The 15,546-nt window shown below is 35.2% G+C and overlaps 1 protein-coding gene across 11 annotated transcripts in view; it reads right to left on the bottom strand.

The window, feature by feature from the left end:
* Nucleotides 1-2,442: 2,442 nt before the first annotated feature.
* Nucleotides 2,443-15,546, bottom strand: part of LARP4 (La ribonucleoprotein 4) — a 64,997-nt gene continuing 51,893 nt past the window's right edge. For all 11 annotated transcript variants that reach the window (XM_014862863.3, XM_014862864.3, XM_014862866.3 and 8 more), the window contains 5 exons: nt 15,143-15,191; nt 12,477-12,638; nt 8,328-8,452; nt 8,044-8,212; nt 2,443-6,895 (listed from right to left, as the gene is read on the bottom strand). In XM_014862863.3, the coding sequence (XP_014718349.1) occupies nt 6,557-6,895; nt 8,044-8,212; nt 8,328-8,452; nt 12,477-12,638; nt 15,143-15,191 (844 nt within the window). In that variant the 3' untranslated portion in view covers nt 2,443-6,556. The remainder of the gene's footprint in view (nt 6,896-8,043; nt 8,213-8,327; nt 8,453-12,476; nt 12,639-15,142; nt 15,192-15,546) is intronic.

The raw sequence follows: 15,546 nt of genomic DNA, 5'->3' as shown, positions 1-15,546 counted from the left end.
TTAGGATTATCAGAAATCTTGCAAAAATAAGTATAACCATCTCAAAACTGTACTCATATCTCCCTTCCCAGATAAGATTCTTTGCCAGTGTATCCAATCATGGTGAATGGCACAAACTTCCAACCAATTACAAAACCAAAATTCATGTGTCATTTTTAATACTGTCCTCTCTTCCTCCATATCTAATGCATTCAAGTCCTGTTCCTAAATGTTTCTCAATCATCCACTTTGCTCCAACTGTACCACCATCAGGTATAACCTAACTGGTCTCCCATCTGTTCTCCATAATGCACAAATTTCAAATCCTAAGAGCCCGGCTCTTAGCTCTTTTTCCAGCCTTAGCTTGGAGAATGGAACAATGTTTCTGCACCCCCGCCCCATGCTGTATCTGCAGGACCCTACAATTCTGCCAATACATCTTAAGGTGGGAGGTACAGATTGTTTTCTCATCTGAAACGCCCTCCTCCTGTTCACCGAGTTAACTCCTAATTCTTCAGCTATCTGTGCTGTTCCTCAGGGAAGCCTTCTATCCCTGCACCATCTCCCACTCCAACCGCACAGATTGTCTGATTTCAGCTTTCATATTTGCTACCAGTCTAATTTTGCAATTACTTATGACTATTTCATGCTAAGCACCATACAGGCAGGAATCTTATCTATTTTTGCTGCCTAGCATACTGCCTAGCACACAGCATGTAATAACTGGCTGAATGAATACTTCACTCATCATGATTAACTCCAATGCTAAATCAACATCTTCAGTTTTGACAGGTAGAGGTCATAGTTACTGGTACTGTATGAACAGAATTTGGAATGCAAAACAGCAAAATTGTAACTTAGACGCATCATTCAAAATACAAGTGTGTAAAGATAAATAACAGCCTACATAATGCTATAGGGAGGCTGGAGTCCTACTATGGTTCATTAAGTCTGATACAGTAGGTATACAAAGAGAACAGCAGAGAAGTACAGCAGCTTTAAAGATCTGAAGAACAGCTACCCAACATCAGTTTTTAAAAATAGCCTTTAGGTAGCTTGCTCCTTCCCACAACACGAAGAAAATGAAGATCCTTATTTGGGAGCCTTATGAAGAAAGTGAAAACATTTCAGTTCCTTTAAAACCTCATACAAACTAAAGATACCCTTGATAGCTTTCATTCCAAAGACTTTTAAGGAAATTCACAATCTTTTAGCAGTAACAGGTAAGCTTTTCATTAAAAGCTTCCAGGCATATAATTGAAATTTAAACTTGGAGACATATTTAGGTTAATATTTTCTAACAAGGTATAGTTAAATATAGAATGTGTATCTCAGTGATGAGACTCTTGACAAATCCGTTCATTTTAAATACAAACTCAAAAGCCTAATAAGTTCACCAGTTTATTAATCCACAAAAAAGAATACACAATTACACCATGTTCCTCTCATAATAAAGAAATTTAAGTTATGCACCCCACTCTCTTGGCAAAATAAACTTATGAACACACTGATATAAGGCTCTAAGGCTTTGTTAGCACATAACCCCTGTAAACCTGTTATTACTGGGACCACTTTGCTGATATTAGCTATCTTCATGAAGATAAATAACTATTCATGAGCTGTTTAAAAGGCTACGCTAATAACCTAAGTAATTATCCAAGTGAATGTTTATATTAAATGTTACCTGAATGTATATTATTTACAAACATACTCATATCACATAATTTGGTAGAACAGTAAACATTCCTGAGTATTTTTGAGAATTAGAAAATCTAATTTGAAATTAGCCCATATTTAAAAGACTTAGATTTCCACTATCAAAAAAAAGTTCATCCTAACTAGACATTTCAAGAATGAACTGTGGCATAATAGCTATGAAATAAAAGTTGAGTTGTCACATTTAGATACCAGCTGTTAAAAAGCCAGAAATTCACAACTCTATTTTTGCCTTATCATAGTGAAAGAAAAAAAAAAATCAAAAGACTCATTTAAATTTCCCAGAGAACTTTCCCCTTAAAAAGCTTCCCAAACTCTTTAGCTCTAGGGTTTGACAGAATCAAAGCAAAGAGGTGGTTGAAAAGGTAAAGGTAACCCAGTGGTTTTCTCTTGGAAATAAAAGTTTAAAAGCCTAGACATACTCAAGCCAGGCCATAATCTGCCCGATGTAGGCAAAGTCCTTAAAGCTGCACACTGCCGTATGATTTTTCCCCCTTTAATAACTTCTTCTAACACTGAAAGAATTCAAGAAAACCCCAAAATCATAAAGCTGAATCTTCCAGCTCTCTGCCTTCACTTTACAGAGGAAATATCACACATCTCGCACCTGCTCCCCAAAACAAAACAAAAAAAACAGCTGAGACCAGGGTAGTGATGAAACCAGAGAGTGGGCAATATATAAATTATCAAAAGGTAAATGCAAGTAGTCATTAGACATAAACCACCTGGAGAAAAGGAAACCAGTCCTGCTTTTTAATAATTTTATTTTTTCTAATTTTGTGTTACTTTAATTTCCCATAGCACCTTGGCAATGTTGAAAACAAAAATACAAATACAAGGATGTACTCATTTTAACATAATATGCATGAGCATATGCCACACCATTTTGGAGGGGGGACAGTTTTGACAACAGGAACAAACCTAAGCAATGGACAAAATAGAAGCCAGATGACTGGTTTTGACCCCCAATCCTGAACATTTAAGAGATGTTACACTCAAGGGACACTTGGATTATGCAACGAAAAAAATCAATGTTGATGTGGACGTTTCTGTATTTATATACTAATCAGTGTTTTGTGTTGCAAAAGGAAAATAAAACCATTTTATTTTATACATAGCCTGCTGATATCTGAATCGTACTTTTAGGAATCGTCTAGGCAACAACTCATAAAAAGTTCTCAGCTTTTAAAAATAAACTTTAAGTTACTTAATAAATGGATGAATTTTGAAAGAAAATTTACTCACCTTGAAAACAAATTCTCTCTCAACTTTTTAAAACGTCTTCATTCAGCTAATGAAAACTGAAATGTCTACGTATCTCCTTGGAAGCCCAGACTAGCTAAATTAACATATACCAAAGAGCCTAAAATTAAATCAGTGGTCACCAAATTGTAAGGAAATATAAAAAATTAGGAAAAAACCCATCATATATTGCAGTTAAGAATTCATAAAAAACCCTCAAAAGGAATATATTGTCCACTTGCATTTTATCTTTCCTGTAAAAACAAACAAAATGGGTACTTTTAAAGTATGGTTAATATACACGGCCAACACAAATATCAGACTTAGTCCCAGTGCTGTTCAACTGTGTCAAAGTAAAACCAGTGGACATGTAAGCCAAAAGACTAAATATTAAGGCCATAACTAATAAAACTGAGAAAGTGTTCAGTAACCTTTAAATACTATTTTCTGCTCCAGCAGATGCTAATACTCCATCATTAAGCCTTCTGCAAAGCCAACCTGGTTACTTAAAAAGAAAAAGGAATGTTAAACAATATTCAAGCTACCTTAATTTTAGGAACCAAAAATAGATAAAAAATCTGCATGTCATTTGATCACATGCAAATTGAGTACGTAAGATGCCAAGAATAACAATAAACCCATATCACTGAAAGATCTTTTCTTCTTCCAAAATCCAGTTGAAAAAATTTAGATGGATCAATTCTTTTGAATGCCAGTATCTATATTTGCAAAAAAGAAATCACTCAGATTACTAGATATCATGAAAACCTTAATTATCAAGATAGAAAAGGGAGACAGGTTTTACAGTATCTCTATATACCTTCTCTATGAAACGCAAGGTGATGAACTTATGTGGCTCTTGTTCTCTTCATGCAGTAAGAACTATGGCAGAAGATCACTGTACCATATACTCAACATCATTTGTATCTACTTTTAGCCTCCAACAACCCAAGGAAGTGTTAAGTCATAAAGATGAAGAGAAAATTTTGACATTTAAATACCTCCTTCTAAAGAAACAAATAAATAGTTGAACTACAATGAACACCCAAACCTCATCAGTTACAGAGTAATGTTTCACACAACTCACAGGCATCATTTAGATAGAAACCTTAAATCTGCTGTAATAAAATAAATGCTAAATAGATACTGTGAATATATATATATTATATATATACACATACACACACATATTTATTCTTCCCTATACATCCCATCAAAATGGGAACTATTAGCTGTAATGAGGAAAATTTAAAACTATATTTTATAAGAAATCAAAAAATGGTCATATCCTTAAATTAAATTTCTACTTTCAATAACACGTTGGGCAAAAGCAACAACACACTTGCTTTCTTCTTGTGTTTCAATTAGAACATTTAGTTTTTAGAAGTTGAGTGGACTAAAAGTAAGTCACACAAGCATACAGTAATACCAGCATACTTGTGTGACACATTATAAAAAAACTAAGGTTTCATTTTAAGTGCAATAATTAAGTTTATAATCCTTACCAAGTGAGTTTTATAAAATGTTTATTCTCTTAAATCCAATGCATTCACAGAGTGTTAACACTTTAAATGTTTATCATTTCCACCAACTGCAGCATTATCTAAGTAAACCAAAATGAGCACTTTTATCATAGATGTAGCCAATGATTATTAATACTTTTTTTTTAAGGACCTAAACTTCCCCCAAATTTCAGCACAGGTAGTTTTATTGTATGTTTCATCTAGCAGATGATTTTAAAAAATAGTGTGTAGAAATCAATAGTTTCAAACTGCTTAAATATATTATACCATGTTATCACTCCACCAAATCAAAAACAATTGCCAAGCTGAACAATAAGTTACAAAGAAATGGTAATTCTGGCTTGTACAGAAATATGCAGTGTTTTCAAAGCTCTGAACAGTTACCTACTAATACAAATTCTCCAAAGCTTAACTTAGAGTTGGAAGATGAATTTCACAGTAATGTAATTTTAACCTCCATTTACATTCATTTTATATATTACTAAGATGTTTACTCTATGTCACAATGGTGCTTTCCAGTGTTCACAATTTACAGTTTCAATTTGTACATATGTAAATTCACTAACATAAGGGACAGTTATTACTATTACAAACTATCCCTAAAAAAATAAAAGAAAACCTCACCTTACATAGAACTCTGAAAATGGTATGACTTAAAAACAGATTAATGCAACATGGTTTTTAATATTTTTAGCCATTTTCTAAACACCAGCATGTAAACTTGCCTATTTAATATGAGAGCTACAACTTTATTCACTGAGAAATTATGTATTAATTTTCTTCAACTATCTTTCTCACCTTAACTCAAAAATCTTGTGACTTGCTAGGTCTGTTTCTGGGTTTTTTCTTTTTGAGAAAGGGAAGGAAAGTGATAAATACATTGTAAACAGAAAAAAGTTGCCCTCAAATTAAGCCTTTAGAAAATTTTTTTTTTTTACTTCTACACTATTTAACACTTTAAGAATCAGTTACAATGTATCATTTTTAACACCAACACAAATAAATTACTGTAGAGTCATTCGTGCCCTACCATTCTGGGACCTAAAGTTCTAAACACATGAAGAGAAGAGTAAAATACTTCAATGTTTGATTCAGAAATTTAGAACAGTTATAGGATTTGACTAGACTGGTCAAGGCAGTTAGAAACATACAGTTCTGTAGGTGGTTGGATATTTTGCTTTTGGGGGTGCGTAGTCAAAGAACAGAGAGTAACAAACCAAGTAACAAAGAAAAAATTGTTTCCTATTTTGGCAGGGGGGAGGGGGTAAATCACAGGGCAGTTAAATCTCTGCAGTCCATCTGACCTGTCCACTCAGATCTAAAATAAGACAAATTTTCAGTTTTTTGAATGACCTCCATTCTTTCCTCAAGTTTCAAACTGATTGGTAGTCACAGCTTGAAGCACAATCAGAGTTTAACAGCATGTTGAAGGAAATATCAGTAAGGTCAGAAAGACAGACTAAATTTCAAACTGGGAAAAAAATCTACTCACGTATTACATTCAGTTTTCAAATCATTTACTAACACGACAAGAGATTTGGCTTCAATCACTCCTGCACACACTCATACCATGACAGGCACCCCAGCCACTGATCTGCTTTGCAACACAAGGCCATATAGGCAGAGATGGCATTCTCCAAGCCAAACTTTAAATAGATTAAAAAAAGTAATTTCTAATTTTACAGAAATGTTTCTTCAAAAAATATTTTCTCTCACTCCCTCATCCCCTATACTGAAGGATGCGTAATATGTTTTTCCCCAAGCTAAATCTGAACCCTCAAAATTGATTCCAGGCAGAAGATCTCTGCAAATTAAAATCAAAAACAAAAATAGAAAAATTATATTTTTATATATGTATACATATATATATATATTTATACTGATTGGAATCCTCCAGCATTTTAAAATCACGTTAGAGATGAATTTTGGGATTCTACTGTTCACAACTCCAAAATCCATAATGATTTAAGGACGTACTTTCTCCCGTTTCGAAACTTCCTGGCTATCCCCTCCCCTCCAAAACAGTTCAATACAGCCACGGCTCAAGTTTAATGGGAAGAGAGAAGTTTCTGAATAGTTTTGTTTGTTTGTTTGTTTTACTTTGGTGATCTGGGTGGCACATATTGCTCTTTGCCATTACGTCGAGTCACTCCCTGAGGTATAGCCCTATGGCCAAACTGGCGTCTCTGTTCCCTGATTTTTCCAGCTGCTCCCCTGGGAATGGTATTGCCTCGGAAGCCAGCATAATCCTTACTAGCCCTTGCTTCTGGCTTCTCATGCGGTTTCTCAATGGACTTCTCAGGAGTTCCATTCTCTTCATTTTTGGTGGGAGACACTACATTGGAGCGAAGTTCTCGTAATGGCTGCACAAGAACTGGAGATGGCTCTTTAGGGGGTTTCTGGCACACTTCAGCATAACTTAGCTTTCGGGGTTCCTTTGAAGTCAAGACAAGAAACAAAAGAATTATGGTACATGTTCTCTAAATAATAAAATACAAAAAGGATAGTGTTAACCACAAGTAAACCAGCAAGTTATCTTCTAGGAAAGGGCAACAGGTAATCTCATACACACTGCTATTGAAGTATACTGATAAAATCTTTAAAAGAAATACATCTGTTGAAAAAAATACAAAGCCCTGGCAATTTATGTATGATACAATAATTTCACTTGAACAATTTATTTGAAGGATGTTCGTATCAACATTGTTTATAGTGATGATAAAAACCAGAAACAACCTAAATGTCTAACAAGTAAAGATAGATTTAATTAATAATGGTACATCCATATGATGGAGTAAAATAGGACCATTCTCTCTTCCCTGGCTGCAAAGAACCTCAAGAGGGACTCCACAAGAATCTCAGCAGAGCAGTTGGAAACAAGTAACATATTAACGTAAGACTAATTAAAAGTCTTAAATACCTCATCTGAAAAAAGGGGACAATAGGAGTCTTGTGAGAATGGGAAAAGGCACTAAAGTCTTAGCACCGGTCCTAGCATATGGTAGGCATTCAATAATTCATAGCTGCGATTCTATTTTATTATTATTATTATCATTAAAGGACAAGATAAAATGTTCTTAACCTAGAAAAAAGCAACAGCTGTATCAAAATGCTATGGTGAGTGAAAGGATTATAGGTAAATTTTGTGTTTTTCTCCTGCTTTTCTGTATTTTCGTAATTACAAAAATGACTCTGGGAACTGAATAAAAAATGGGAATGGCCCCTCATGAGTTTCATAGACTTGTAAAGCATCATACAAAAAGGTTTCAAGGCCTCTTTACACTGACCCAAAATGATACATTCATCATCACTTGAATAAAATTTTCCCTTAGCCACATGACCAGAAAAAAAGCAACTAGAAGAAACGGAACGAATAGTAACTTCTTCATTCCCTCAACACTGCTAGTTTCCCATTTCTTTGGAGTGACTTTAAACTCCTTTAGCTTCTTTTTGCTGCAGGCAGCCCCAGTTTGGGTTATTTCCAAATAACTCTACTCTAGCAAAGAGGTATGTGAAAAAAATAATTTCTTATTATTTAATGTATTATTTTTTTTCCTCACATAAACTAAATTCATTAAGTTACCTGTAGGGCAACAGCTACAGCTGCATTTATGTTACTATTACATGGTGAAGCAGTATTTGTCCTCGATGGCTTTGCAGTACTTGGAGAAGAAACTGGTACAGTTGTCTGGTTGGGAACATCCTTCTGAACAGTGGAATCCTCTATTAGATCTTTTTCTTGCTGAGTTATGCTAAGGAAAAAAGAGTTTGACATTAGGCTTAGTATGGCACACAGAAACAGCTGGGCAAGTGATCAGAAGAAAAAATAACTTTAATGTGGAAGATCTTCTATATTGAAACTTGTACCTTAATGCTGGGAGCTCAGCTGTGCATGGAGGACTGGTACTCATACTGAGTTGCTGCGCAGAGGAACAGTCTGTCTGTTCATCCTCCGCAGGCACTGGGCAACTAACTCTCAACTCTTCATTATCCTTAAAGTAAAAATATATTTCAAAATTGCAATTATAAAGACACTTCTCCAAAGAGGACACACAAATGGCCAATAAGCACATAAGAAGATGCTCAACATCATTAGCCAGGAGGGAAAACTACAATGAAATCTACTTCACATTCACTAGGATGGTTATAACAATAAGACAGGCAGTAAGAAATGTTAGCAATGATATGGAGATTTTGGAACTTTCATACACTAAAGGTAGCAATGTAAAACGGTGCAGCCACTTTGGAAAATAGTCTGGCAATTCCTCAAAAAGTTAAACCAGTTACCATATGACCCAGCAAATACACTCTTGGGTATATACCCAAGAGAAAACACATGTCTACACAAAAACTTATACACAAATGTGCATAGTAGCATTATTCATAATAGCCAAAAAGTAGGAACCATCTAAAAGTTCATCAACTGGTGAACGGATAAACAAAATGTGGTCTATATCCATACAATGAAATATTAGGGTGCAATGAAAGGAATGAAATACTGACACATGCTACAACAACAGATGAACCTTGAGGACATTATGCTAAGTGAAATAAGCAAGTCACAAAAGGACAATACTGTATGATTCCACTTATATGAGGTACCTAGAGTAGTCAAATTCATAGAGACGAAGTAGAATGGTGATTGCCAGGGGCTGAGGGAAGCGGGGAAACGGGAGTTGCTATTTAATGGATACAGCATTTTAGTTTTGCAAGACGAAGAGTTTGGCTGCACAACAATATGAATGTACTTAACACTACTGAACTGTACACACCTAACAATGATTAAGATGGTAAATTTTATGTTATGTGTATTTTACCAAAATTTAAAAAAAGAAAAACAAGAGCTTTAGAAATTAACATTGATTAAAGAAATAAAAATTTCAATAGGTTTAAAAGGTAATATTCAGGAAAACTTTGTAGAAAATATAGACAAGTACAAAGACAAAAATTAGGAAAGCCAAGGGGCTGGCCCCATGGCCGAGTGGTTGGGTTTGCACGCTCTGCTTCGGTGGCCCAGTGTTTCGCCGGTTTGGATCCTGGGTGCAGACATGGCACCGCTCATGGGGCCACATCAGGGCAGCATCCTACATAGCACAACCAGAAGGACCTACAACTAGAATATACGACTATGTACTGGGGGGATTTGGGGAGAAGAAGAAGAAGAGAAAAAAGAAGGTTGTCAACAGATGTTAGCTCAGGTGCCAATGTTAAAAAAAATTTAGGAAAGCCAAAACAAGAAAATCAGAAGTTCAACCTACAAGGTCTAATATCAAATTAAGAGTTCAAGAAAGAGAGTAAAGAAGAGGTGAAGTATTTATCAAAGAGATAACACAGGAAAATCTTACATCATGGAAGGACATGAGTTTCCAGATTGAAAGGGTCCACCAAGCATCCAGTGCAATGAATAAAAAAGGAGTCATAGCAAGACATATCATCATGAAACTTCACAGAATACCAGGGATGAATAAAAAATCCTGAGAGCCACCAGAGAGGGAAAAACAGGCCACAGGAGGATCACAAATCAGAACCATAGGTTTCTGAAAAGAATCTCTGGAAGTTAGATCATTACCTAAGCAAGATATAAAAAGAAAAAACCAGAAAGGGAAGACTGATAAATATGACCATATTAAAATTAAGAACTTGTTTTCACCCACAAACACTAAACTGAAAACAATTATTAGTAATATACATAAGTGATAGGGATCAGTATCCAAAATGCATTAAAAAATCTGTAAGAGATAACCCAAGAGAAAAAATGTACCAAACACCTGAAAGACTCTTTACAAAAGAAGAAACTCATATGGCCAATAAACATGAAAAGATACTTAACCTCAATAGTAATTAAATTTTAAAAGAACATGCTCTATCACTCATCAATTCCACTATGTATACAACCTAGAAATGTTCTTGCTCACATGAACACAAGGTTTGAACATTCATAGCAGTTACTGCTTATAATGGCAAACAGACAAAAACAGCTCAAATGTCCATCAACAGTAGAATGAATGAATAAATGTTATATTCTTAGAATACTATACAACAGTGCAAACTGAACTAGTCATCTGTATCAACAGTGATAACTTTGAAACAATATAGAACAAAAGAAGTAACAGAAGAATACACACTGTACAATTCCACCTATGCAGTGTTCAAAACCAGGCACACTCAACAATACATTGTCTAGGTTAGGGGTTGGCAAATCAAGGCCTGCTGGCCAAATCCAGCCTGTGACTTATGCTGGTTACGGCCTAAGAGCTAAGAATGGTTTGTAAGTTTTTAAAGGGTTTAAAAACAAACAAAATCTAATAGCATATGGCTCACAAAGTCTAAAATATTTACTATCTGGCCCTTTACAGAAAAAGTTTCCCAGCCCAGAAAGGTAAAACTATAAAGAAAAGCAAAAAATTATTACTGCAAAGTCACAACAATGTTTATCTCTGAGGGGGAGAAAGGAGAATAATAGCAAGAACCGTAAATAGGGAGGGGAGAAACATGGCACTGCTAAGATACTGGTGATGTTCATAGTCCACAATTGTGGGATGAGATAACAGGGGGAAGTACACTTTATCATTCTTCTTTAAAAACATATGTATGTGTGTATCAGATCTCACCAAATTTGAGAAGCCATCAATTGTAAAACACACTTACTTTACTATACTACTAAAAAAAACCACTGTCCTTTAAACTATAATAGCTTTTAACTATAAGACATCCTCATTTTCAAAGGTGGAAAAACGTGGAAAAAGTCTATCTTAGAATTGACGAAATAACTACAATACTGCATAATTTTTTTAAACAAGGGAAGACAGCGAAATACCTTCAAAATTTCAAGGGAAAATGATTTCTAAGAGAGAATTCTACAGAATTACTGATCCAAGTGTGAGAACAGAAAAACATTTTCAGAATGCAAGATCTCAAGAAATTTATACTAAAAACCACTTATTCAGGAAGCTCGGGAAAGATATGACCCACCCTGATAGGCGAAAGTAAAACAAGAGTAAGGAAAGGATGGGATGCAACAAAGGAGAATAAGGAAAATTCCCAGGATGATGGTGAAGGGAAGTCCCAGGAAGACAGCTGTGCAGAAGGCCAAAGAAAGTATGAGAAAGGAGAAATAATAGTACACTATGCTGCTGAGTCATGAAAAAATATGTAATACTGAGATGTGACTTACAAATGATGGCATGTCCTTGTCTAACCAGCAATTCTTTTCACTTTTTTAGTAATACTAAAATAATGGGGTGCCTTATAACTGATGGTATCCTAGATATGATGAAATACAATATACTGGGAGGATGTGAAAAGTATGTTGGTTTAAGAGAGCTAAATCCTTAGCTTCTAGAATAGAAAGTCAACAGACAACATCTAAAATTGAAAAGTCAAGAAACAGCAGTTATAACCATGTTAATTAGAAATACAGGGATAAATGTCAGGAGAAAAAGCTAGAGCTGAAAGTGGGTGCAGGGGACTACTATTTTTCAATATAAGCCTACATAAACTATGTACATGAATGATTAAAATAAAAATAAAAGTTGAATTAGAAAAAAAGTGGTAGAAAATGAGAAAAACTTGTGTGGCATGAGGATTTAGCATATGGATGGAGGTCTACACTCAAAAATATTGTAGGATGGGGTATCGCTATCTTTTGACTTCAACTCTCATTATCTGAAAGACTGAGTTTACTACACTAGCTGTACTTTACTGAACTCATTTGCATCATTGGTTAATTATAGGCACTTAAGTGGAAATGACACTTTCCATTCAATTTGCATCAATGAGTTCTACCAAGCTGAGCTGACTGATACAAAGACATGCAAAAGCAAAGAAACATTTTATTGACCCTGTGTAGCTTTATCATAAATCTTTTTACAATAGTCAAAGTATGCTGAAAATTCCATGAATAACAACTATGATAGAAATGCATATGAAGTGCAAACAAAATTTTAAATAATAATCCTAAAAACGAAGGCTAAATATGGTCCCATAAGGGAAAAGACTGGATGCTTCAATGTTTACCTTTTCTTTGTAGACACCTTTAACAACATCAGACATCCTACTCTCCAAAACGAGTTCACCTGGCGTTCTTGATGAACTTCCAGGTAAAGGAGGAAAATTTGAGGCTAATAAGTCAAACTTTGGTGTTGGAGCCTTTGCTTCAGCTGTTGAAGGATGGGGTCTCTAAAAGACACAAATCATAAAACAGGTCACATGCCTATCTCATTCTCTAGTCCTGTATCACAGAAGCCGCAAGCTGCAAGAAACAAACAAAACTCCACCCTAACGCACAGAATTGTTCCCCTATAAATTCCTGGCTTCTCATCTCAGTTGAGCTCTCACTAGTCTTTATCAATCTTACTTATCATTAGTCAGCTCCTTCTCCTGTTTCTTGTGCACGCTTTGCCAGACTCCTTAAGCCTCATAACCAATCTCCACTATTCTTTGCTTTTTAAATTTGCTGTACCCACTTCCATAACAAAAATAAAAACAAAAAACCCTACCTGATCTAAATTTGTCAGCTTTTCTCTTTCCATACCAGTCTCAAGAGTGAACAATATCCTTCCTTGAAAATCTCATCTTTCCCTTCCACCTACCACTCTCCCTATCCTGACAAGCCTCTCACTTGTTTTACCCCTCCCTCTACTTCCTCACCTTTGTACTCATCACTCCACTAAAACTGCTTTGACAAGTCACTGATAGTTCCACAATGCAAAATCTGAGGGACTCTTTTTCCCCCTGACCTCACTACAGCATTTGGCATAGTAAACCTTTTTTCCCTTGGGAGCTCATTCCTCTCTCACCTTCTGTGATATCTATATCTCTTGATTCTCAGATCTGACAACCATGTGTGCTCTTCTCTCCCTGCCCACTCTTTTTGATGTTATATAGTTACTACTCTTCTCACTTTCCATACTCTTCCTGTGTGATATTCATTATCCACGGCTTCAATGACTACCTATATGCAAACAACACTTAAATCAATCTTTTTTACTTTTTGGCTGCACAACTCTGAAAATTCACCAAAAATCATTGAGTTGTACACTTTAAATATTTTCAGTCCAGACCTTTACCTGAAACCCAGACATCCATTTGCCTATCAGCTATCTCCACTCAGATTTCACTTGACTACTTCAAACAACATAATGAATAATGTCATTTTTTTGGCCCAAAGCTACTATGTTCTCCAAGGTTCCATCCTGCCCTAATTTTTATCACTCACTCTACAGAGTCCCCTACATGATCTCATATAACTTTTATGACTTTAATTTACTAAGTGTAAGCTTACAAATCCTAAATTTTATCTCCATAGCTAAGGTCTCCCTCCTGTACAATGGCACCTCCACCCTGCCCTTCCTACTGGAAAGCATGCCTGTCTCCTTTCTCTTCACCCCAACCATCAATCCTCAGTCTGGAAATTTTCAACATATTAAATAGACCTCAAACCTAAACTCTCCTCTCTTGCATTGTTCAGGGCCACCTGAGGATTCACGTGGACTATGACAATGGTGTCCTAAAAAAGTTGTTGCCTGAAGTCTCAGGGCTGCCCATGGTATAGAAAGCTATAAATGAAAAACAACACTGTTTTAAAAGGTTCGCAGTTTGCCTTAAGTACTATTCTGTGTTAAACTGCAAGACGTTTTATTCTTTGAAAACAGTTACCTTTTCACTACTTACGCATGTGATATATTATATGTATATATAGTATCCTATATGTATACTACTTATATATGTAAAATAAGCATTACATTACACATTTACAATATAGCTGTAAATTCCAGGCAGGATTTTCTTAAGACCTCCATGTCTTCCTATGCCATTTTTATTCCTCGACTCCTTTTTTGCCCCCAGTTAAGAAACGGCATATATTCACCATGAACAAACCACAGAGAACAAAAATATGAATAATTTGAGGCTAGGTAAGTTAAGATTCAAATAAGAACATGTCTAGAACTATAAATTTTTTTTTATTTATAAGTGATTTTATAAGATTAGTGGATATAAGAATCAGCAGCAGGTAGGAAACTGTCCCCAAACAATAATTACTAAATAGTATAACAATTTCCAATACTATCCAACAGAGCTTTAAAAGTGAATGATATACCCTATCAGATCAGCAAAAAAATCATACACTCTGAAAGGTTATAGATAAACAGGAACGTGTTTACCGTTTGTGGAGTGAAAAATCAGCACAACCCCCAAAGAAAGCTATTTGGCAACAACTTATTGCACTGTGACCCAGAAATTCCACTTCTAAGGATTCTTCTTCAGATATTATTGCACACAAAGCAAATGATGGTTGCATGAGGTTATCACTGCAATGTTTGGAATAGGACTGTTTGTAAGATCAAAAGACTGAAACTACTTAAACGTCCATTAATAGTCAAATTTTTCAAGGAATATTTTCATATTTTTGATTTTTAAACCATGTGACTATATTAGGTATTCAAGTAATTTTTTAAAAAGTGACCAACACAGGTCAAATCCCTAACTATATGTGTGCTTTAAGGGTGAGTGGTGGCGGATATTTCAGGGTCAAGCACAGGCTCTATTTATCTTTGCCAAAAACTATATGCAATAAAACAAAAACCCAGAAAGGAAAGACAGAACACAAGTCAATGCCATAGTAAATCATAAAAAAACACCCCAAACTCAACAGAGATAATTGAAGGTAAAAAAATACTTACTGGCATCCTGTCATCTTCTCGTCGTCTTCGACCTCGGAAAAGAGTTCTCCTTTTAACAATGACAAGAAAAGGGGACAGTGGAAGGGACAACTCATAAGTTTCTTCAAATATATATATTCTATCAAAGATGGGTGAATTTCTGTTTTGAGTATCTGTACTTTCTAAATCTCCATTACTATTAAAAAGATAAATACATATTCTTCTGAAGGGATCCTGAGCTAATCTGCAGAAAACTTCACCTACTACCACGACCACCACCACCACCACCACCAAATTAAAACTATAACGCAGATGGGATCTTAGAAATCTTTCTAAGTTATTCTTTCCTCAAGGAACTATAAAGAACTTCAGAATAACTTTATAAACCTCTGACTCAGAGCTATATCCAAATGGACACTAAATTT

This window comes from Equus asinus, chromosome 22 (assembly GCF_041296235.1).
Source record: "Equus asinus isolate D_3611 breed Donkey chromosome 22, EquAss-T2T_v2, whole genome shotgun sequence".
Taxonomy (NCBI): Eukaryota; Metazoa; Chordata; class Mammalia; order Perissodactyla; family Equidae; genus Equus; species Equus asinus.
This window is presented reverse-complemented; position numbering and strand designations above follow the sequence as displayed.